The 26,147-nt window shown below is 39.8% G+C and overlaps 1 protein-coding gene across 1 annotated transcript; it reads left to right on the forward strand.

Moving 5' to 3' along the window:
* Positions 1 to 24,930: 24,930 nt before the first annotated feature.
* Positions 24,931 to 25,800, forward strand: Or2ak4f (olfactory receptor family 2 subfamily AK member 4F). Its single transcript, XM_008767752.1, has one exon. The coding sequence runs from the start codon at positions 24,931 to 24,933 to the stop codon at positions 25,798 to 25,800; it is 870 nt and encodes a 289-aa protein (XP_008765974.1).
* The last annotated feature ends 347 nt before the right edge of the window (positions 25,801 to 26,147 follow it).

Raw genomic sequence — 26,147 nt, forward strand, 5'->3', positions numbered from 1 at the left:
GCTTGGTCCTAGGGTAGTGTAATGTTCAATTTTCTGACGAACCTCCAGATTGATATCTAGAGAGGTTGTACCATTTTGCAATCCCACCAAAAATAGAGGAGTGTTTCTCTTTCTCCACATCCTCATCAGCATCTGTTGTCACCTGAGTTTTTGATCTTAGCCATTCTGACATGTGTGAGGTGGAATCTCAGGGTTGTTTTGATTTGCATTTCCTGATGACTAAGGATGTTGAACATTTCTTTAGGTGCTTCTCAGCCATTCTATATTCCTCAGATGTGAATTCTTTGTTTAGATCTGTTCCACATTTTTAATAGGGTTATTTGGCTGTCTGGAGAATAACTTCATGAGTTCATTGTACATTTTGGATAATAGCCCTCTATCAGTTGTAAGATAGGTAAAAGTCTTTTCCCCATCTTTTGGTAGCCATTTTGCCCTAATGACAGTGTCTTTTGTGTTACAGAAACTTTGCAGCTTTATGAGATCCCATTTGTCAATTTTTGATCTTAGAGCCATTGGTGTTCTGTTCAGGAAATTTTCCCCAGTGCCCATGTGTTCAAGACTCTTCCCCATTTTTTCTTCTTTTAGTTTGAGTGTATATGGTTTCATGTGGAGGACCTTGATCCACTTGTATTTAAGCTGTGTACAGGGCAATAAGAATGGATCAATTTGCATTCTTCTACATGCTGACCTCCAATTGAACCAGCACCATTTGCTGAAAATGCCATCTTTTTTCCATGGAATGGTTTTGGCTCCTTTTTCAAAAATCAAATGAACATCGTTGCATGAGTTCATTTCTGGGTCTTTAATTCTACTCCACTGATCTATCTGCCAGTCTCTGTACCAATGCCTTACAGTTTTTATGACTATTGCTCTGTAATACTGCTTGAAGTCAGGGATGGTGATCCCCCCAGAAGTTCTTTCATTGTTGTAGATTTCACTATCCTGTGTTTTTTGTTATTCCAAATGAATTTGCAAATTGCTCTTTCTATCTCTTTAAACAATTGAGTTGGAATTTTGATGGGGATTGCATTGAATCTGTAGATTGCTTTTGGAATTTTTAATACATTAATCATGCCGATCCATGAGCATGGGAGATCTTTCCATCTTCTGAGATCTTCAATTTCTTTCTTCAGAGACTTGAAGTTCTTGTCACACAGATCGTTCACTTGCTTGGTTAGAGTCACACCAAGGTATTTTTTTTATTATTTGTGACTATTATGAAGGGTGTCATTTCCCTAATTTCTTTCTCAGCCAGTTTATCTTTTGAGTAGAGTAGATACTGATTTATTTGAGTTAAATTTGTACTCCAACGCTTTGCTGAAGTTGTTTATAAGGTTTAGTCATTCTCTGGTGGAACTTTTGGGGTCACTTAAGTATACTATCATATCATCTGCAAATAGTGACATTTTGACTTCTTCCCTTCCAATTTGTATCCCTTTGACCTCCTTTCATTGTCTGATTGCTCTGGCTACGACTTCCAATAGAATATTGAATAAGTAGGAAGAGAGTGGGTAGTCTTGTCAAGTCCCTGATTTTAGTGGGATTGCTTAAAGTTTCTCTCATTTATTTGATGTTAGCTACTGGCTTGATGTATATTGCTTCTACTATATTTAAGGATGGGCCTTGAATTCCTGATAAAAGTCTTTCCAGAAAGAAGTTCCAGTGATAGGCCCAAAGTGGGATCTAGCCAAAGGGGAGGCCCCAAGACCTGACACCATTATTGAAACTATGGGGAATTCACAGAAAGGGACCTATCATGACTGCCCTCCAAAAGACCCAACAAAGAATCAGATGTAGATATGTGCACCCAACGAATAAACAGAAGCTGCTGACCCCTGTGGTCAAATTAGGGAAAAGCTGGAGGAAGCTGAGGAGGGCAACCCTATAAGAAGACCAGAAGTCTCCATTAACCTGGGCCCCCAAGATCTCTCAGACACTGGATCACCAACCAGATATCTTTACCAGGTGAGATGAGGCCCCCAACACATATACAGCAGAGGATTCCCGGGTTTAGTCAGAGAAGATGCACCTAACCCTCAAGAGACTGGAGGCCCCAGGAAGTTTAGAGGTCTGGTGGGGTGGGTGAGGTGGGGACATTCTTGTGGAGACAGGGCAGGGGGGTGTGGACCAGGAGCAGAATAAAAATAAAATCTGGAGTGTAAAAATAAATAAATAAAAGTAATAATTAAAAAAATAAAATGAGAAATTTCAGATCTTAAAAAAGTCTTTCCAGGACTTTTATCATGAAGCAGTGTTAAATTTTGCCAAATGTTTTCTCAGCATTAATGAAATGATCATGTGGTTTTTATCTTTGAGTTTGTTTATATAGTGGATTATAGTCGACAGATTTCCTATATTGAACCATCCCTGCATCCCTGGGATGAAGCCTACTTGATCATGGTGGATGAACATTTGAATGTGTTCTTGGATTCGGTTTGCAAGTATTTTATTGACTACTTTTGTGTCGATATTGATAAAGGAAATTTATCTGAAGTTTGCTTTCTTTGTTGGGTCTTTGTGTGGTTTAGGTGTAAGAGTAATTCTGACTTCATAGAATGAATTTGGTAGTGCTTCATCTGTTTCTATTTTATGGAATAGTTTGGACAGTATTGGTATGAGGTGTTCTATGAAGATCTGATAGAATTCTGCACTAAACCCATCTGGTCCTGGGCTCTTTTTGGTTGGGAGACTTTTAATAATGGCTTCTATTGCTTTAGCAGTTATGGGGTTGTTTAGATCATTTATTTGTTCCTGATTTAACTTTGGTACTTAGTATCTTTCTAGTAAATTGACCATTTCCTCCAGATTTTCCAGTTTTTTTGGAATATAGGCTTTTGTAGTAGGATCTGATGATTTTTTTAATTTCCTCAGATTCTGTTGTTATGTCTCCCTCTTCATTTCTGGTTTTGTTAATTTGGGTACACTCTCTATGCCCTCTGGTTATTCCGGGTAAGGGTTTATCTATCTTGTTGATTTTCTCAAAGAACCAGCTCCTGGTTTTATTGATTCTTTGTGTAGTTCTTTTTGTTTCTATTTGGTAGATTTCAGCCCTCAATTTGATTATTTCTTGCCTCCTATTCTTCTTTGTTTTTTTGTTCTAGAGCTTTTAGGTTTGCTGTCAAGCTGCTGATGTATGCTCTCTCCTTTTTCTTTTTGCAGGATCTCAGAGCTATGAGTTTTCCTCTTAGCACTGCTTTCATCGTGTCCTATAAATTTGTGTATGTAGTATCGTCAATTTCATTAAATTCTAAGAAGTCTTCAATTTCTTTCTTTATTTCTTCCTTGACCAAGTTGTCATTGAGTAGAGGGTTGTTCATCTTTCAAATATATGTGGGCTTTCTGTCGTTATTGTTGTTATTGGAGACCAGCCTTAGTCAATGGTGATGTAATACGATGCATGGGATTATTTCTATCTTCCTGTATCTGTTGAGGCCTATTTTATGTCCTTATATGGTCAATTTTAGAGAAGGTACCATGAGGTGCAGAGAAGAAGGTATATCCTTTTGTTTTAGGATAGAATGTTCTATAAATATCTGTTCAATACACTTGGTTCATGAATTCTGTTAGTTTCTCTATGTCTCTGTTTAATTTCTGTTACCATGATTTGTCCATTGATGAGGGAGGGGTGTTGAAATCTCCTACTGTTATTGTGTGAGGTGCAATGTGTGCTTCGAGCTTTAGTAAGATTTCTTTTATGAATGTATGTGCCCTCACTTTGGAGCATAGATATTTAGGATTGACAGTTCATTTTGGTGGATTTTTCCTTCAATGAATATTAAATATGTTTCCTTATCTTTTTTGATGACTTTTGTTTGAAAGTCAATTTTATTCGATATTAGGATGGCTACTCCAGCTTTTTTCTTGGGAACATTTGCTTGGAAAATTGTTTTCCAGCCTTTTACTCTGAGGTAATATCTGTCTTTGTCTCAGAGGTGTGTTTCCTGTATGCAGCAAAATGCTGGGTCCTCTTTATGTATCCAGTCTGTTAGTCTATGTCTTTATATTGGGGAAGTGAGTCCATTGAGGTTGAGATATATTAAGGAATAGTGATTGTCACTTCCTGTTATTTTCATTGTAAGAGGTGGAATTATGTTTGTGTGTCTCTCTTCTTTTGGTTTTATTGGAAGGAGATTACTTTCTTCTTTTTTGTACGGCATTGTTTCCCTCCTTTTGTTGGAGTTTTCCATCTATTATCCTTTGTAGGACTGAATTTTTTAGAAAGACATTGTGTAAATTTGGTTTTGTCATGGAATATCTTTGTTTCTTCATCTATGTTTTTTGAGAGTTTTGCTGGGTATAGTTGCCTGGAGTGACATTTCTGTTCTCTTGGTGTCTGTATGACATCTGTCCAGGATCTTTTATGGCTTTCATTGTCTGTGGTGAGAAGTCTGGTGTAATTCTTAAAGGTCTGCCTTCATAAGTCACTTGACTTTTTTCCCTTATTGCTGTTAATATTCTTCCTTTGTTTTATGCATTTGGTGTTTTGACTATTATGTGATGGAAGGAATTTCTCTTCCTGTCCAATCTATTTGGAGTTCTGTAGGCTTCTTGTATATTTATGGCCATCTCTTTCTTTAGGTTAGGAACGTTTTCTTCTACAATTTTTTTTAATATATTTACTGGCTCTTTAAGTTGTGAGTCTTCATTCTCTTCTATACCTATTATCCTTATGTTTGATCTTCTCATTGTGTCCTGGATTTCCTAGATGTTTTGGGCTAGAACTTTTTGTGTTTTACATTATCTTGACAGTTGTTTTGATGTTTTCTTTGGTATCCTCTGCCCCTGAGATTCTCTCTTCTATCTCTTGCATTCTGTTGGTGATGGTTGCATCTAAGACTCCTGATCTTTTTCATAGGTTTTCTATCTTCAGGGTTGCCTCCCTTTCTGCTTTCTTAATTGTTTCTATTTCCATTTTTAGATCCTGGAAGGTTTTGTTCAATTCCTTCACCTGTTTGGTTGTGTTTTCCTGTAATTCTTTCAGGGATTTTTATGTTTCCTCTTTAAGGTCTTCTGCTTGTTTATTTATGTTGTCCTGCATTTCTTTAAGTGAGTTATTTATGTCCTTCTTGAAGTCCTCCCTCATTATCATAAAATGTGATTTTAAATCTAAATCTTGCTCTTCTGGTGTGTTTGGATATGCAATCTTTTCTTTGGTGGGAGAACTCGGCTCTGATGATGCCAAGTAGTCTTGGTTTCTGTTGCTTTGGTTCTTGCACCTGCCTCTTGCCATTGGGTTGTCTCTGGTGTTAGCTTGTCTTACTCTTTCTGACACTGGCTTGAACCTCCTACAGGCCTCTGTGTCAGTAGTCCTGTATAACTCTTTTCCTGTTTCCTTCAGCCATTTCTGGGAACAGTTGCTCTGCTCTCAGGTGTGTAGTTGATCCTGATGACTATTTCTCAGCTCTTTGTGCACCCAGGAATCAGAAGTGTCCTGCCCCTGACTGCTCCTAGGTCCCTGTGTCCAGGGGGGCACAGCTGGAAATAGACAATTACCACTTGTGTCAAGAATGTGAGCAGAGTGTAGTCTCCTCTGATTTCTCAGGAGTGTTCACACTTCTGAGGGTCCAGCTCTCTCCCCCATGGGATTTGGGTGCAGGGAGCTGTGGGATGTGATCAGTTCAGTTCTGGGCACAGCCAGAAACCAGAAGTGCACTGTCCCAGAGGACTTCTGCCTCTCTGTGCCCTGAGTCTACCAGACAGGTCACTTGGAGCAGAAAAGTTGGTGTTACTTCTGCTCTCAGGTGTGTAGGTGCTCCAGGAGACTGTGTTTCAGCTCTCAGTGCAGGCAGGAATCAGAAGGGTCCTGCTCCTGACTGCTCCTAGGTCCCGGCACCCCAAGTACACAGCAGGCACTAGGCAATTACCTTTTGGGTTTGGAATGTGGGCAGAAGGTAGTCTCCGCTGATTTCTCCAGAGTGTTCCCACTTCTCAGGGTTAAGCTCTCTACCCCATGGGATTTGGGTGCAGGGAGCTGTTTGACTGGCTTAGTTCAGTTCTGGGAGCAGAACAAAACCAAAGTAACCTTAAGCTGACTACTGCTATATTCTTCTGCCCAGAGACACTATGCGGTTTCCTCCTGGACCACGGATGAGGGCAAAGGTGGGCAGAAGTGGCAGTCTGTTCTGAGGTCTCAGGATGTTCTGCACTTCTGGGTGTTCAGCTCTCTTCCCCACCTATTTTTCTCTTTCATGTCCTGTGTTTGACTCGGAGTCCCCACTCTGCAGCTTTGCACATGAAACCCTCCTGTCTGGTAGTTGCAACCCTCTCTTAGAGTATTCCTTTTTTGTCTCCATCTTCTAAAGTGTCCAAGATCACTCTGGCATGAAGAAACATCAACTTCCCTAGTAAAGAAGAAATTTCTGGTGTCTTCCTTTTAATCACACAGATGAAAAGCCACCTCAAAACTGTCTCCTGGATATCCCTGTCAGGCCTTCCTTAACCCATGGTTACCCTATTAATGTATTTTTATTTATCATGTATTGTTCAGTGGCACCTTTATTCTTTACACTCATAATCACCAGCACACACAACAGCAAACTCCCATTCAAGTTGTCTTTTGACCTCCACACATGAACCAAGGCATGTGCACCATAATAAATGAACACCTGTAATTAAAAGGAAAGTTTTTTCCATAATGCTGTTGCATGAGGAAGTGGGTGGGAAGGTATAATAGGCCCATTGTGCTAAGGAAAGATCTTGTAGTAGAGTATAGTGAAGGCTGAGTGAAAGAAAGCTCTGGATCAGGTTTGCAGCCTCTTCCCTGGAATGCACACCCCAGGTATTCATGCCATGGTGCCAGCGAAGGCTAAATGCTCAGGGGGTTTGTGTCAAGGAAATCCCATCCCTCTCAGTCAGTTTCTCAATCTGATTTCCAGACTGACTTAAGAAAAGAGCAGAGTCCTCATTCCTAGCCTTCCTCAGCAGAACTTGTTGGCATTTGAGCATCAGGAATGGTCAGCAGATCTGACATCCATACATATGGCCTTAGCATCCAGGAACTCACACACTCTTTCAAAAAATTTTCACATAAAAAATATTGGTTTCTGCCTGTGCTTGGAGCAGACCCTGGGTCACATCCCTCTGTACCAGAACCCTCTGGAAAAAACCAGGCTCAAAGAGTTCTGACACACAGGCTTACAGGAGAGTCAAGCCACTTTTGGTGACAACAGATGGTGAGAGGCAAGGACAAGAACATAAGCAATAGAAACTAAGGCCACTTGACATAACCAAAACCCAGTTCCCTCATCACAGGAAGCCCTGGCTACCTCAACACACTGGAAAGGCAAGATTTTGATTTAAAATCATAGCTCATAATACTTTTACAGGACTTTAAGAAGGACATAAATAACTCCCTTAAAGAAATACAGGACAACATAGGTAAACATTTAGGAGCCCTTAAAGAGGAAACACAAAAATCAATTAAATCATTACAGAAAAACACAACTAAACACATAAAGGAATTGAACAAAAAAAAATCCAGGATCTAAAAATGGAAATAGAAACAATGAAGAAATCACACAAGGAGGCAACCCTGGAGAAAGAAAGCCCAGAAGAGAGATCTGGAGTCATAGATACAAGCATTACCAATAGAATACAAGATATAGAAGAGAATCTCAGGGGCAGAAGATACCATAGAAAACAGTGACACAATTGTCAAAGAAAGTGCAAAATGCAAAAAGCTCCTAACTCAAAACATCCAGGAAATCTAGGACACAAAGAGAAGATAAAACCTAAGGATAATAGGTATAGAAGAGAGCAAAGATTCCAAACATAAAGGGCCAGTAAATATCTTCAACAAAATTATAGAAGAAAATTTCCATAACATAAAGAAGAGGTGTCCATAAACGTACAAGAAGCATAAAGAACTCAAAGAGATTGGCTGAGAAAATAAATTCCTACCATCACATAATACTCAAAACACCAAATGCACAAAACAAAGTAGATTAAAACAAAAAAGAGAAAAAGATCAAGTAACATATATTGTTAGACTTATCTGAATTATATAAAACTTCTCATCAGAGATTATGAAAGCCAGAAAATACTGAGCAGATGTCACACAGACCATAAGAGAACACAAATGCCAGCCCAGGCTACTATATCCAGCAAAACACTCAATTAACATAGGTAGAGAAACCAAGCTATTCCATGATAAACCAAATTTACACAAATATCTTTCTACAAATTCAGCCCTATAAAGATGATAGATGGAAAACTCCAAAGCAAAGAGAGAAACTACTCCCTAGCAAAAGCAAGAAAGTAATCTAATTTCAGTAATCCGAATGAAGTTAGCCACACAAACATAGTTCCACCTCCAACAACAAAAATAACAGGAAACAACAATCATTGATCTCTCAACATCAATGGACTCAATTCCCCAATAAAAAGACAAAGACTAACAGACTGGACAAGTAAAGAGGACCCAACATTTTGCTGCATACAGGAAACACATCTCAGAGACAAAGATAAACCTTACCTTAGAGTAAAACTACTAAACCTGATAAACAACTTCAGCATAGTGGCTGGGTGTAAAATTAAACAAATCAATAGCCTTCTTTGACTCAAAGGATAAACAGGCTGAGAAAGAAATGAGGGAAATTACATTCTTCGCAATAGTCACAAATAATATAAAATACCTTGATGCGACTCTAACCAAGCAAATGAAAGATCTGTAGGACAAGAACTTCAAGACTCTGAAGAAAGAAATTGGAGAAGATCTCAGAAAATGGAAAAATCTCCCATGCTCATGGATTGGCAGGATTAATATTGTAAAAATCACCATCACACCAAAGAGCAATCTACAGATTCAATGAAATGCCCATCAAAATTCCAACTCAATTCTTCATAGATTAAGAAAGAGCAATTCTCAAATTCATTTGGAATAACAAAAAACCCAAGATAGCTAAAATTGTCTTCAAAAATAAAGGAACTTCTGGGGAAATCACCAACCTTGAACTCAAGCTCTATTACAGAGCAATTATGATAAAAACTGTATAGAACTGGTACAGAAACAGGCAGTTAGATCAATGGAATAGAATTGAAGATTGAGATATGAACCTACACCAATCAGAATGCCTAAGATCAAAAACTCAGGTGACAGCAGATATTCCCAAGGAAGTGGAGAAGGAGGAGCACTCCTTTATTGTTGGTGGGATTGCAAACTGGTAAAACCACTCTGAAAATCAATCTGTAGGTTCCTCAGAAAATAGGACATAGTACTACCAGAGGACCCAGCTATATCACTCCTGGGCATGTACCCAAATGATGCTCCAACATATAACAAGGACGCATTCTCCACTATGTCCATACAGCCTTATTTATAATAGCCATAAGCTGGAAAGACCAAAGATGTCCTTTAACAGAAGAATGGATACAGAAATTTTGGTACATCTACACAATGGTGTGCTACTCAGATACCAAAAACAGTGACTTCATGAAATTCATGGCCAAATGGATTGAACTAGAAAATATCATCCTGACTGAGGTAACAGAATCACACACACACACACTCACACACACACACACACACACTCACACACACACACACACACACACACACACACACACACACACACACACAAAACCCTACATGGTATGCACTCGATGATAAGTGGATATTAGCCCGAAAGCTCAAATTATCCAAGATACAATCCAAAGACCACATGAAGCTCAAGAAGGATGACCAAAGTGCAGATGCTTCAGTCCTTCTTAAAAGGGGAAAATATTCCTAGGAGGAGATATGGAGATAAGGTTTGGAGCAGAGACTGAAGGAATGGTCATTCAGAGCCTGCCCCACCTGGGGAGCCAACCCATATACATACAGCCAACAAATCCAGACAATATTACTGATGCCAAGAAGTGCATGCTGACAGGAGCCTGATATAGCTGTCTCCTGAGAGGCTCTGCCAGGGCATGACATGTATAGAGGCGAATGCCAGTAGCCAACCATTGAACTCAGAATGGGTCCCCATTGGAGGAATTAGCAAAAAGATTGAAGGAGCCGAAGCGGTTTGCAATCCCCTAAGAATAAAAATACCAACCAACCAGGGCTTCAAGGGACTAAATCACATTGACAGACCCATGGCTCCAAATATGTGGCAGAGGATGGCCTAGTTGAGCACCGATTGGAGGAGAAGCCCTTTGTCCTGCCAAGGCTGGATACCCAGGGTAGGGGAATGTCAGGGTAGGGAGGACAGAAGGGGTGGGTTGTTGGGGAGGGCGAACACCCTCATAGAATAAGGGGGTAAGGGATGAGATAGGGGGTTTATGGATGGGAAACCAGGAAAGGGGATGTCACTTGAAATGTAAATTTAAAAAATTCAATAAAAAAAGAAAATGCCAGAAAGAAAAGAAAAGAGTCAATTTGAAGACTGAGCTATATACTACTCCTGGGCATATACCTAAAAGACACTCTACAATACCCCAAAGACAAGTGCTCCACTATGTTCCTAGCAACTTTTTTTTGTAATAGCTAGAAACTAGAAACAATCCAGATGTCTCTCAACTGAAGAATGGTTACAGAAAACATAGTTCATTTGAAATGTTATTCAATTATTGAAAATAAGGACATCACCAAATAAATGGATGGAAGTAGAAAATATCATCCTGAGTGAGATAACCCAGACTTCAAAAAAGCATGTATGATACATAATCACTGATAATATGATGTAAGTCTCAAAGTACAGAATACACATGATACACCCCACAGACACAAACAAGTTAGGCACAAGCAAGGATGCTTGAATCACACTTAGAAGGGGAAACAAAATAGTCATTGGGGCAGAGGGAGGGAGGGAACTGGGTGGAAGAGTTGGGGGTAGAGGAATGGGAAGGCAGGATAAGGTGCAGGAATAGACACAAGATAAGCCCATAGGGCCTGGAGAATTAAGGGAAAACTGCAGTTGTGGTGTGTGTGGGAATCCTTAGCAAGTAGTCCCAGAGACCTGGGATAGAGGAGGCCTCCAGGAGTCAGTGCAAGTGACCCTAACCTAACGGTAGGGATATGTAATCTTAAGAGGCCACCTGCAGTATTTAGGTATGACCGTCAGGGGTGGGATAAGGGCACCAACCCTCCCACAAAACTCTCAACTCAAAATTTATCCTGTCTAAAAGAAATGCAGTGTTGGAGAAGAGACTGAAGGAGTGGCCAGCCAATATCTGATCCAACTCGAAACCCATCCCATGAGAAAGCATCAATCCCTGACATTGTTAATGGTAATTGTTCATGGTATCTCTTATGCTTACAGTCAGGAACCTAACATAACTGTCCTCTGAGAGTCTCCAGTTAGCAGCTGACTGAAGCAGATTCAGATATGCAAGACCAAACTTTAGATGGAGGTCAGAGACACTTATGGAAGCATTGGGAGAACAATTGAAGGCCTTGAAGTAAGGTGGGAATCCCACCGGACAACCAACAGAGTCAACAAACCTGGTCCCATGGGAGCTCTCAGCCACATACATATACTTTTTGGCATCAGCAATATTGTCTGGGTTTGGTGGCTGTTTGTATATAGGCTGGATGCCCAGGTGGGAGAGTGTCTGGATCGACTTTCCTTCAGTCTTCTTCAAACTTTGCTCCATATCTCCTCCTATGAATACTTTTGTTCCCCCTTTAAGAAGGACTGAAGCATCTGCACTTTGCTTGTCCTTCTTCTTGAGCTTCATGTGGTCTGTGGGTTGTGTCTTGGGTAATCCGAATTTTGGGCTAATGTTCACTTATCAGTGAGTGTATACCATGTGTGATTTTTTTTTTTTTTTTGTGATTGGGTTACCTCACTCAGGATGAAATCGTTTAGTTCCATCTGTTAGTCTATGAATTTCATGAAGTCATTTTTTGATAGTTGAGTAGTACTCCATTGTTTAAATGTACCACATTTTCTGCATTCATCCCTCTGTTGAGGGACATCTGGGTTCTTTCCAGCTTCTGGCTATTATACATAAGGTTCCTATGAACATAGTGGAGCATGTGTCCTAGCTATATGTTAGATCTTCTTTTAGTAATATATTCAGCACTCCTGGAGACCGACTTTCTCACAGTGGGTTCTGGGTACAGAGAGTTGTTTCACAGGGTCAGCTTCAGACGTAGGAGGAAACCGGAAGGATCTTGTCCCAGACTGCTCCTAGGTTAATGAGTCCAGAGGGCTCATGGTGGGTTTTTCTTGGGCCAGGCAAGTAAGCAGAAGTAGTGGTCTCCCATGAGCTCTCAGGATTGTCTGCACTTATGAGATTCTAGCATTCCGTCCCATAGGATTTGGGTAGAGAGAAGTGTGGGACCTGGTCAGCTCTGGGCACAGGCAGAAACTGGAAGGGTCCTGCCACCTGACTGCTCCTAGTTTCCTGTGTCCAGAGGGCACTAGGTGAGTTCCTTTTGGGCCAGGAATGTGAGCAGAAGTGGTGGTCTCCGCTGAGCGCTCAGGATTGTCCACACTTCTGTGTCCAGTTCTCTCCCCCATGGGATTTGGGTACAGAGAGCTATTGGCAAGGGTCAGCTCTGGGCATAGGCAGAAACCCAAATTTTGTAAGAAACTGTGTGCTTGATTTCCAGAGTGATTGTACAAGTTTGCAATAAACCTAGCAGTGTAGAGTATTCCTCTTTCTCCACATCCTCACCAGCATGTGCTGCCCCTTGAGTTTTTTATCTTAGGCCTCTGGTTGGTGCAAGGTAAAAATCATAGGGCCATTTTGATTTGCATTTCCCTGATGACTAAGCTTTGAACATTTTTTGAGTACTTCTTTGCCATTCAAGATTCTTCTGTTGAGAATTATCTGTTTAGCTCTGTACCCCATGTTTTAATTGCATTATTTGATTTTTGGAGACTAACTTCTTGAGTTCTTTATATATGTTGAATATTACCTCTTAGTCATATGTAGGGTTAGTGAAGATCTTTTCACAATCTGTAGGCTGCCGCTTTGTCCTATTGACAGTGACCTTTACCTTACAGAAGCTTTTCAGTTTTAAGAGGTTTTATTTACCAATCATTTATGTTAGAATATGAGCCATTAGTGTTCTTTTCAGGAAATTTTGTCCTGTGCCAATTCGTTCAAGGCTATTTCCCACTTTCTGTTCTATTAGATTCAGTATATCTGGTTTTATTTTGAGGTTCTTGATCCACTTGTACTTGAGCTTTGTGCAGGGTGATACATATCGATCAAGTTGCATTGTCTTACATTCTGACTGCCAGGTTAGACTAGCACCATTTATTGAAGATGCTTCTTTTTTCCACAGTATGATTTGGCATTTTTGTTAAAAATCAAGTATCCATAGTTGATTGAGTTTATTTCTGGTCTTTGATTTTATCCCATTTATCAATCTGTCTGTCTCTGTACCAATACTATGCTGGGTTTTTTTCTTTTTTAAAGAAATTTTATTAGATATATTTCTTTACTTACATTTCAAATGTTATTCCCCTTCCCAGTTTCCAGTATATAAGTCCCTATCCCCGCCTTCCCCATCCCCCATATAGGTATTCCCCCTGTACATTCCCTTTACTGCCCCCAATATTCCCCTGCACTGGGGGTCCAACCTTGGCAGGACCAAGGGCTTCCCCTTCTACTGGTGCCCCAACAAGGCTATTCTCTGCTACATATGCAGTTAGGGTCTTGAGTCAGTCCATGTATAGTGTTTCAGGAGTGGTTTAGTCTCTGGAAGCTCTGGTTGGTTGACATTGTTATTTTTATGGGGTTGCATGCTCTTTCAACTCCTTAAGGACTTCCACTAATTGCCCCCAAGGGGGTCCTATTCTCAGTTCAATGGTTTGCTGCTAGCATTGACCTCTGAATTGGACATGCTCTAGAAGTGTCTCTCAGGACAGATCTATATCCAGTCCCTTTCAGCATGCATTTTTAGTTTCATCAATATTACCTAGTTTTGGTGGCTGTATATATATATATATATATATATATATATATATATATATATATATATATACACACATACATGTGAGGCAGGCTCTGAATGGCCGTTCCTTGAGTTGCTGCTCTAAACTTTGCTTTCCTATTCCCTCCTATGGATATTTTCCCCTTTTAAGAAGGAATGGGAGCATCCGCATTTTGGTCATCCTTTTTCTTGAGCTTCCCGTGGTCTGTGGATTGCATCTTGGGTAATTCGAGCTTTTGGGCTAATATTCACTTATCAATGAGTGCATACCAAGTGTGTTTTTCTGTAACTGAGTAATCTCACTCAGGATGATATTTTCTAGTTCATTCCATTTGCCTATGAATTTCATAAAGTCATTGTTTTTGATAGCTGAGTAGTACTCTATTGTGTAGATGTACCACATTTTCTGTATCCATTCCTCTGTTGAAGGGCATCTGGGTTCTTTCCAGCTTCTGGCTATTATAAACAAGGCTGCTATGAACATAGTGGAGCATGTGTCCTCTTTGTTATACGTTGGAGCATCTTTTGGGTATATGCCCAAGAGACATATAGCTGGGTCCTCAGGTAGTGCAATGTCCAATTTTCTGAAGAAACTCCCGAGTGATTTCCAGAGTGGTTGTACCAGTTTGCAACCCCACCAACAATGGAAGAGTGTTCCTATTTCTCTATATCCTCACCAGCATCTGCTGTGGCCTGAGTTTTTTATCTTAGCCATTCCAACTGTTGAGGTGGAGTCTCAGGGTTGTTTTGATTTGCATTTCCCTGATGATTGAGGATGTTCAACATTTCTTTAAGTGCTTTTTTGCCATTTGATAATTCTCAGCTGAGAATATTTTGTTTAGTTCTGTATCCCATTTTTAATAGGGTCATTTGGCTCTCTGGAGTCTAACTTCTTGAGTTCTCTGTATATTTTGGATATTAGCCCTCTATCAGATGTAGGATTGGTAATGATCTTCTCCCAATCTGTTGGTTGCAGTTTTGTCCTAATGACAGTGTCTTTTGCCTTACAGAAGCTTTGTAGTTTTATGAGGTGCCATTTGTCAATTCTTGATCTTAGAGCATAAGCCATTGGTGTTTTGTTCAGGAAATTTTCCCCAGTGCCCATGTGTTTGAGACTCTTCCCCACTTTTTCTTCTATTAGTTTGAGTGTATCTGGTTTGATGTGGAGGTCTTTGATCTGCTTGGACTTAAGCTTTATACATGGTGATAAGAAGGGATCAATTTGCATTCTTCTACATGCTGACCTTCAGGTGAACCAGCACCATTTACTGAAAATACTATCTTTCTTCCATTGGATGGTTTTAGCTCCTTTGCCAACGATCAAGTGGTCATAGGTTTGTGGGTTCAGTCTTCAATTCTGTTCCACTGATCTATCTGCCTGTCTCTGTACCAATACCATACAATTTTTATGACTATTGCTTTGTAATATTGCTTGAATTCAGGGATGGGGATTCCCCCAGAAGTTCTTTTATTGTTGAGTATATCAACTTTCACTATCCTGGGTTTTTTGTTATTCCAAATGAATTTGCAAATTGCTTTTCCTATCTCTATAAAGAATGGAGTAGGAATTTTGATAGGGATTGCATTGAATCTGTAGTTGGTTTTGGCAAAATGGCCATCTTTACTATATTAATCCTGCCAATCTATGAGCATGGAAGATTTTTCCATCTTCTGAGATCTTCCTCAATTTCTTTCTTCAGAGACTGGAATTTCTTGTCATACCGATCATTCACTTGCTTGATTAAAGTAACACCAAGATATTTTATATTATTTGGGACTATTGTGAAGGGTGTCATTTCCCTAATTTCTTTCTCAGCCTGTTTATCCTTTCAGTAGAGGTAGGCTACTGATTTGTTTGAGGTAATATTATACCCCGACACTTTGCTGAAGTTGTTTATCAGGTTAAGTAATTCTCTGGTGGAACTTTTGGTGTCACTTAAGTACACTATCATATCATCTGCAAACAGTGATATTTTGATTTCTTCCCTTCCAATTTGTATCCCTTTGACCTTGTTTTGCTGTCTGATTGCTCTGGCTAGGACTTTCAGTACTATATTGAATAAGTAGGGAGAGAGTGGGCAGCCTTGTCTAGTCCCTGATTTTAGTGGGATTGCTTCAAGGTTCTCTCCATTTAGTTTGATGTTAGCTAGTGGTTTGCTGTATATTTCTTTTACTATATTTAGATATGAGCCTTGAATTCCTGATCTCTCCAGGACTTTTATCATGAAGTGGTGTTGAATTGTTTCAAATGCTTTCTCAGCATCTAATGAAATGATCATGTGGTTCTTATCTTTGAGTTTGTTCATATAGTGGCTTACATTGATGGATTTTCATATATTAAACCATCCCTGCATCCCTTGCATGAAGCCTACTTGATCATAATGGATGATCGTTTTGATGAGCTTTTGGATTTGGTTTGCAAGAATTTTATTGAATATTTTTACATCAATGTTCATAAGGGAAATTGGTCTGAAGTTCTCTTTCTTTGTTGGGTCTTTGTGTGGTTTTGGTATAAGAATAATTGTGGCTTCATAGAAGAAAATTGGTAGTGCTCCGTCTGTTTCAATTTTGTGGAATAGTTTGGATAGTATTGGTATGAGGTCTTCTATGAAGGTCTGATAGAATTCTGAACAGAATCCATCTGGACCTGGGCTATTTTGGTTGGGAGACTTTTAATAACTGCTTCTATTTCTGTAGGAGTTATGGAGTTTTTTAGATGGTTTATTTTTTCCTAATTTAACTTTGGTACCTGGTTTCTGTCTCGAAAATTGTCCATTTCCTCCAGATTTTCAAGTTTTGTTGAATATAGGCTTTTGTAGTAGGATCTGATGATTTTTTTAATTTCTTCACATTCTGTTGTTATGTCTCCATTTTTATTTCTGATTTTGTTAATTTGGATACATTGTCTGTGACCTCTGGCTAGTCTGACTAAGGGTTTATCTGTCTTGTTGATCTTCTCAAAGAACCAGCTTTTGGTTTTGTTGATTCTTTGTAAAGTCCTTTTCATTTCTACTTGGTTGATTTCATCCCTGAGTTTGATTATTTACTGCCTTCTACTCCTCTTGGTTTTATTTCTTTTTGTTCTAGCGCTTTTAGGTGTGCTGTCAAGCTGCTGACATATGCTCTCTTCTGTTTCTTTTTGCAGGCATTCAGAGCTATGAGTTTCCCTCTTAGTACCGCTTTCATTCTGTCCCATAAATTTGAGAATGTTGTGTCTTCATTTTCATTAGATTCTAAGAAGTCTTTAATTTCTTTCTCTATTTCTTCCTTGACCAAGTTGTCATTGAATATAGCATTCTTCAACTCCCATGTATACATGGGACTTCTGTCATTATTGTTGTCATTGAAGACCAGTCTTAGCTCGTGGTGACCTGATGGGATGCATGGGATTATTTCTATCTTCCTGTATCTGTTGAGGCCTGTTTTGTGACCGATTATATGGTCAGCTTTGGAGAATGGTCCATGAGGTGCTGAGAAGAAATATATCCTTTTGTTTTAGGATGGAACATTCTATAAATACCTGTTAAATCCATTTGGTTCATAACTTCTGTTAGTTTCTCTATGTCTCTGTTTAATTTCTGTTTCCATGATCTGTCCATTGATGAGAGTGGGGTGTTGAAATCTCCTACTATTATTGTGTGAGGTGCAATGTGTGCTTTGAGCTTTAGTAAGATTTCTTTTATGAATGTATGTGCCCTCGCTTTGGAGCATAGATATTTAGGATTGACAGTTCATTTTGGTGGATTTTTTTCTTTGATGAATATAAAGTGTCCTTCCTTATCTTTCTTAGTGACTTTTGGTTGAAATTCAATTTTATTTGATATTATAATGGCAACTCTGGCTTGTTTTTTCAGGCCATTTGCTTGGAAAGTTGTTTTCCAGCCATTTACTCTGAGGTAGTGGCTGTCTTTGTCTCTGAGGTATGTTTCCTGCATGCAGAAAAATGCTAGGTCCTCTTTATGTATACAGTCTGTTAGTCTATGTCTTTTTCTTGGGGAATTGAGTCCGTTGATGTTGAGAGATATTAAGGAATAGTGACTGTCACTTCCTGTTATTTTCATTGTTAGAGTTGGAATTATGTTTGTCTCTCTTTTGGTTTCTTTGCAAGGAAATTATATTCTTGCTTTCTGTATGGTGTAGTTTCTCTCCTTGTGTTGGAGTTTTCCATCTATTATTCTTTGTAGGGGTGGATTTGTAGAAATATACTGTATAAATTTGTCATGGAATATCTTGGTTTCTCCATCTATGTTTATGGAGACTTTTGCTGGATACAGTAACTTGGGCTGGCATTTGTGTTCTCTTAGGGTCTGTATGACATCTGTCCAGGGTCATCCAGCTTTCTTAGTCTCTGGTGAGAAGTCTGGTGTAATTCTTATAGGTCTGCCTTCATAAGTCACTTGACCTTTTCCCCTTACTGCTTCTAATATTCTTTGTTTTGTGCGTTTGGTATTTTAACTATTATGTGACAGGAGGAATTTCTCTTCTGGTCCAATCTATTTGGATTTCTGTCGGCTTTTTGTATGTTTATGGGCATCTCTTTCTTTAGGTTTGAGAAATTTTCCTCTATAATTTTGTTGAATATATTTATTGGCCCTTTAAGTTGGGAGTCTTCACTTTCTTCTATATCCTATTATCCTTAGATTTGATCTTCTCATTGTGCCCTGGATTTCCTAGATGTTTTGGGCTAGGAGCTTTTTGCATTTTACATTATTTTTGACAGTTCTGTTGATGTTTTCTATGGTATCTTCTGCCCCCGAGATTCTCTCTTCCATCTCTTCTCTTCTGTTGGTGATGCTTGTATCTATGGCTCCTTTTCTCTTCCTTAGGTTTTCTATATCTAGGATCATCTCCCTTTGTGCTTTCTTTATTGTTTCTATTTCCATTATCAATTCATTTACTTGTTTGGTTATGTTTTCCTGTAATTCTTTCAGGAATTTTTGTGCTTCCTCTCTAAGGGCTTCTATTTGTTTACTTGTGTTTTCCTGCATTTCTTTAAAGGAGTTCTTTATGTCTTTCTTAAAGTCCTCCATCATTATCAAAAAATGTGATTTTAAATCTAAATCTTGCTTTTCTGGTTTGGATATTCAATATTTTCTTTGGTGAGAGAACTGGGCTCTGATGATGCCAAGTAATCTTGGTTTCTGTTACTTAGGTTCCTGTCCTTGCCTCTAGCCATTGGGTTGTCTCTGATGTTTGCTTGTCTTGCTGGGTTGTCTCTGATGTTTGCTTGTCTTGCTGTTTCTGAGACTGAATTATCCTGCTATAGGCCTCTGTGTCAGCACTTCTATAGAACTGTTTTCCTGTTTTCTTTCAGCCTTTCCTGAGAACAGGTGCTCCAGATGTGTTGGCGCTCCTGGAGACTGTCTTCAAGTTCTAGGCATGGGCAGGAATCAAAGGGTCCTGCCCCTGATTGCTCGTAGGTCCTTGCACCCAGCAGGCACAGTTGTCACTATGTGATTCCCTCTTGGGTCTGAACTGTGGGCAGAGGGTAGTCTCCTCTGACTTCTCAGGAGTATCCACACTTCTGATGGTCCAGCTCTCTCCCGCATAGGATGAGGGTGCAGGGAGCTGTTTTGCTGGATAAGTTCAGTTCCGGGCGCAGACCAGAACTGTGGGTACTTGGCAGCTGTCTGTTCCTATATCCCTGTGTCTAGAGGCACTGTGCAGTTTCCCCTTGGACCAGGGATGTGGGCTGAGGTGTGCAGAACTTGCAGTCTGTCCTGCAGTCTCAGGATATCTGCACGCCAGCTCCCTTCCCCATGGTATTTGGGTGCAGGGAACTGTGGGATCACTATGCTCATTTTATAAATGACTATTGCTTTGTAGTACAGCTTGAGGTGAGGGATGGTGATTCCTGAAGAAGATCTATTGTGAGAATTGTTTTTGATATCCTGTTTTTTGTTTTTCCATATGAAGTTTAGAACTGCTGTTTAAAGATCTGTAAAAAACTGGAATTTTGGTGAAGATTGAATTAAAATTGTAGATTGCTTTTAGCAAGATGGCCATTTTCACTATGTTAATTCTACTGATCCATAACCCTGGGAGATCTTTCCATCTTCTGATGACTTGTTCAATTTTTTTCTCCAGTGACTTGTTGTATAGATTATTTACTTCCTTGTTAGAGTTACCCCAAGATTTTTATATCCATATTTGTGGCTATTGTGAAGGATTTTTCCAATAATTTATTGCTCTGTTCATTTATCATTTGAGTAGGAGAGCAACTGATATCTTTGAGTTGATTTTATACAGCTTTTTCTACACTTTGCTTAAGTTGTTTATCAGCAGTAGGTGTTCTCTGGTAAATTTTGGGGATCACTCATGTAATCTATAATAGCATCTATAAGTAGTGATACCCTGACTCCTTTCCAATTTGTATTCCCTTGATGTCTTTTTGTTGTCCTCTTGCTCTACCTAGAACTTCAAGATACACACACACACACACACACACACACACACACACACACACACACACACAATAGATAGGAAAATAGTCACTTTCTCCCTAGGGTAAGGAGTATCCCTGAAACTGGGCATCATATTTTCTCAGGTACACAGAAACCTTGCAAGCACAAGTCATCCTCCTATCTCTCACAGCTAGGAGCTAGGGTACAGGTGCAAGCAAGAAATCAGGTTTGGTACATGGGTGCTGAGGTGCCAGTGTTGGTCATCGTGATTGCCCTCACTCTGCTGAGCCACCTCACCAGTCCATTTTTTTGTTACTGAATATTGTCATCTGTAGCATTACCACCCCCTTCTGCCATCCCTAGGGCTTCTCACATGATGGCTTCGGGACTCCTCAGAATGTACCTGACTTTGTTTTCTGCTTCTTGAGATAAAAAACTATCTATTGGTTTTTTTTCACAGACTAGATGAAACTTCAGCATAGATTACCTACCCAAATCCTTGGTTAACATTCACTGAAAATGAAGATCCCTGCCATGGGCACTGTTGTAAAGTGTGGTATAGAGAATGGGGAGACAAAAAGCCCAAACTAATTAGTAGCATATGTCGTAGTGAAGGAAAGGAGATTAAAATCACATGTATTTGCTAGGAACATAGGAGCCAGCTGCCTATGAGGCAGGCTGAACCCACAATAGCTTCCTCTGGATTCCAACTACAGTCATCACTCTGCCAGGGCCCTACTTCTTTCTCACTTCTTACCTGTGCAAGGATCACTGATGTGATCTCAGTGTGCAAGGACATTCATGCCATTCAATCTTGCAGCAACTGCCTTCAATTAAAAAATCCTGTTTCAGCATGGAGAGATTAAGTGGGCAATTAGAAACAACCCAACTCATTCTCCATAGGATACAATGAAGCATCAGCACCAGGGACTCTTGGAAGTTTGAGTCTATTTCTGTGATCAAGATGGTTTTCAGGTATAGATGCTATGATGGCTAGAACATACCAGAGTCTGGGTTATTCAACTTGAAATATACTATACACATTTGGGTATCTATACACTTCAGTTCATTGCTTATGAGCAACTGTGTGTATCTCAAATGAACATTAGAACCAGAGTACTCAAACTTCCAGTTGTGACTGTTATTAATTCAAACAAAAACTTGAGCATTAATTCTGAACTCTATTTTAAATTCTTTTCTAAAATGGAATGCAGACACCAGCTCTAATGAAGTACATGTTCTGTACACAGTGTGTTTAATTGTCAATGAGAGAATAGTTTTCCCAGAAGGAATAAGACAGAACCCCCATGAGTCCTGGATGCATTGATGAGTTACTGTACATGTTAAACCTTTCCATGGTAGAATGATTGACACATCTGTGTTCAAATTCATACTAAACACGCTGGTGAGTGGTGCACACCTGTGAGAAAAGGTAGTGGTGCTGCAATGGGGACATCTCCAAGCTGCTGCTCATTAGGTTGATAGTGGACTCCCTGCTGAGTTTGTGATGGTCAGGAAAAATGCTGAATTACCTCACTAGCTCTGTAAGGTCAGAGATTGACTAGCGGTGAAAATCAAAAGGACAGAACTATGTGTGGCTGAAGCCATACTGCTGTCTTAGCTGTGACCTCACAGGCAGTTAGATCTGCTGCGGCACCCTAGAGCTGTGGGGCAAGACCCTGCAGTGTGTTTAGTATGATTATAAATGTAATCTTAAACACTGTTTCTCAGTGTTTTTTAAAATTCGTTTTGATTGTAATTTACTAATCATTGAGGTAGAGTGTGTTGCATGGTAATTTTCAGGTAGCTAATTTATTCTCTGCTGAGTTCAAGTAATCCAACTAGGGATTTACTTCAGTGCTTGCCTGCCAAGCAGCAGGCCTCTGTTTGATCCACTATTTCATAAGGTGAGTGAGATGGTGCACTCTTGTAATCCCAACACATGGAAGACAGAGGTAGGCCCATAACAGAATTGTGTTTGTGCTTGGCTTCAGGGTGTCAAAAACCAGCTACACAAAATTGGGTCAAAAATTGTAAATGAGGTTATTTTTCAGACTTTCATCTGTTAAAGAGATAATTGTGACACAATAAGGTAGGGCTCAGGGTGTCCCTGCTGCTCTGGGCTTCTCAAGACAGCCCAACATACACAAGGGAAAGCTCTACTTCTGAAACCTGTTTATGTAAGATGAACTGAAGCTCAAGTAAAAAAGGTTCTGGAGGGGAGGAAAGTTCAGTGTTCACTGCTGCTGCTGTTCTGGGCTGTGTTTTTTCCTAAGAGGTGAAGAAACCTGATTAGGTAATCTTCAACACATTCACCCAACTTCTGTCCTCATTTGTGAAGGGAAGAGAATGACAAACATGGCTAGTATAGTTTCAGAGATTTAGAAGACACAGGAGCTGATAGGCTCAGTTTGACTGACATTCCTGATTATCCAAGGTCAGAGTACCCATGAGATCATGTTACAGGACAATAATGCCAGTACTCGGGAAGAAGAAGTAAGAAGATTACAAGTCTAAGACAAGTGTAGGTTACAAATAAAGATCATATCAAGTCTGGGTCACTGATCAAATCTTGTATCTATTTGCCCCTGGTGATTTCATGAGATGATGATCTTGTTTGCCATCCTCTTCCCTTCACCACAAATGAGCAAAGAAATTTGCTGAGTGTTTGAACATTACCTCAGCAGATTTCTCTACCTCTGAAGACAAAACACAGTCTGCCTCAGCAGAAGCAGCATGAACACACACACACACACACACACACACACACACACACGCATGCACATAGTTGCAGATGGGGAAATATTCTCTCTCTCTCTCACACACACACATAAATACATATACACTCACACACATGAACACACACATACACTCACTTATATACCTTTGAATTTTTACTTCACTTCCTCTAGATTTTTTAAGTTGTATATATTTCAAGGACAAATACTAATACATTTCAGTAGTCATGGGTGACACAATCATTTCAAATATCTGAAAAATGCTTCCCAATTTCATGTTGCCACTTTAGAACCGTTTCTTTATATTTTCATTTATTCATGTAATATGTCTATTATTTCTTTCACCTTAGCCAATTCCTGTCAGAACTTCTTCAACCTCCTTATCCACTCACTTTGTCCTACCAGCCCAACACAATGTACTTTCTATTAAAAAGGAATACCAAAATCAAACAAACAAACAAACAAAAAAGTCATTGAACAAGCAGAGTCCATCTTGTGTTGCCGAGCTACACCTAAGCAGTGGCAGTTGACTTTGCTCTATATAACATCTTGGTACAACACTAATCTATTTCACATAGTGTGTGTATTTCAAGGTGAAGTTCTTTCACAGCTGTTCTATGTTTTTTCTTTCATAAAATACTATATTAGAATTCTAGGATGCCCTCTTGACAACACTTTTAGCATCCTTTCCCATGACTTTTTTCTTTAAACTTTTATAAGTTTTTAAGTCACCATTTGAGATTTGGAATCTTGAGAATGAGGTACATTACTAACAGAACCACCTGCTGCTACAAAGTCTTTCTATGGGAGATCCAGTCTGTAATGTTTAGTTAATGTGATACATAAGTTGGTCTTACAATAATCATATTAAAATATAGCCAATGTAAAAAGTAGTGTGTATTAACAATGTGAACTCTTTTAGCATACTACAAAAATGGAACAAAAGGTGTGATAAAAATCTTCTGCCTTTAAAATTCATACTCATACAGTTGGTCTGTTTGCTGTTTGCAAGGTCTTTTTCCTCACTACTCAATTCTCAAAACAGTAAAACGTTTCAGTCTCATGGAAATCCTACCATTACCTTTGTGATTCAGGAATGATTACTACCTGAACTCAGATAGTCAAGGTCAAATACATGCCAAGAAATAAAACCATTTCACTCCATTTCACCAGGTATCCAGAAACACTTGTTGTCAATGCATCATTCCCCTCCAGGAATGGAGAAGCCCAGTTTGGTGTGAATATACAAAAATTTCAGTTCTACAGATTTTATTCAAAAATTTTTAAACAGTAATCAAAAATAAAAAGCACTAAGTAAAATTCAACCTTGTGATTTTATTTTACATTGTGTTATTTTATGTATATGGACATTTGATGCTATGGATGTCTGTGCAACACTTGTGTACCTAGTACCCATGGAAACCAGAATCAAGTATTAGATTCCCCAGGAATAGCAGTTACAGACAGTCGTGAGCTCCCATGTATGCTCAGGGATTTGAAATAGGGCCCTCTAAGAATAACCAATGCTCTTAATCCTGAAGCCTTCTTTCCAATTCCAACCAATTGATTCCTTATGTCATTGTAACTTTTTCCATATTATTTTTACAGGAATAAGTTAAACTCCCAAGGACTGCAAACATCTATGCAGATAAAACAAGACCCCTAATTCCTCTTTATGATTAAAATTGAGAGGTAACATAAAGAATCATTAAAAAATTATAGTGTATTGGGTCAACTCTGCTCTTTTACGTTTTTACAAAAGATAAAAGCATAAAACACAGGATATGAGAGAGTGTCTTTGAGCTAGTCCAGAACTCTATCCCATGTAATAAATGTCATTTTCCTCCTCAAGGACAGTCCACCCCAGACCATGACATTTCCAGGTTATACCTGCTTTGCTGCTTTCATCTAAGTCATGGAGATAGGAAACCACAGCTGTGGGACAGACTTCACCTTGGTTGGTCTTTTCCAGTATGGACACATGGATATTTTCCTCTTCACAGTCATCACCCTCCTCTTTGCAGTGGCTCTCATAGGAAACATCACACTGGTCCACCTCATCAGGCTGTACCGAATACTCCACACCCCCATGTACTTCCTCCTCAGCCAGCTCTCCATCATCGACATGATGTACATCTCCACCACTGTGCCCAAAATGGCAGCTAACTTCCTGTCAGACACCAAGACCATTTCCTTTCTGGGATGTGCCATCCAAACCTTTGTGTTTCTGACCCTGGGTGGGTCTGAAGCCCTCCTGCTGGGTTTCATGTCCTATGACAGGTATATAGTCATCTGCCAGCCCTTGCACTACCCTGTGCTCATGAGCAGGAAGATCTGCTGCTCTATTATCACCAGTGCCTGGAGCAGCAGCTCCATCACTGCATTAATGCACATAATCTATTTATTTCAACTTCCATTCTGTGGATCTAGGATTGTTAACCACTTTTTCTGTGAGATTCCATCTCTTCTGCCACTGGTGTGTGAAGACACATCCCAATATGAGCATACAGTCCTCCTGAGTGGCCTTGTCATTCTCTTGTTACCCTTCCTGGCCATCCTAGCTTCCTATGCTCGGGTGTTGGTTGTTGTATTCCAAATGGGTTCAGGGAAAGGACAGAGTATAGCAGTGTCCACCTGCTCCTCACACTTGACCGTGGCCAGCCTGTTTTATATCACTGGTCTCTGCACCTACACCCAACCACACACTTTGCATTCTCCTGGGAGGGACAACGTGGTGGCTGTGATCTATTCAATTGCCACCCCTGTTCTGAACCCATTCATCTAAAGCCTGAGGAACAAGGAGGTCATGGGGGCTCCCCATGACAAGTAGGATGATGGATAGTGACGTGGGATTTTGGGTTGCCTTGTGTACTGATCTATATGCTGGTCTTTACACTCTCTGGGATTATTTTGGCACTGATCTTTTGGTGGAAGACCATCAACTTGTCTCACTGACTGAACAAGAGCATGAACCTTTGCACACACAGTGTCACACTGAGTTGATGGTTTGAATCTGAATGTTGGCTCCTCAGGAGATAGAAGGGCTTTGTCCCTGGACCTGGCATCTCTGGCTCCCTGTCAGGATGGGTTGGCTTCCCACAGAGCCTTCTGCCCTGATGACAGGCACCATGA

This window comes from Rattus norvegicus, chromosome 10 (assembly GCF_036323735.1).
Source record: "Rattus norvegicus strain BN/NHsdMcwi chromosome 10, GRCr8, whole genome shotgun sequence".
NCBI lineage: Eukaryota > Metazoa > Chordata > Mammalia > Rodentia > Muridae > Rattus > Rattus norvegicus.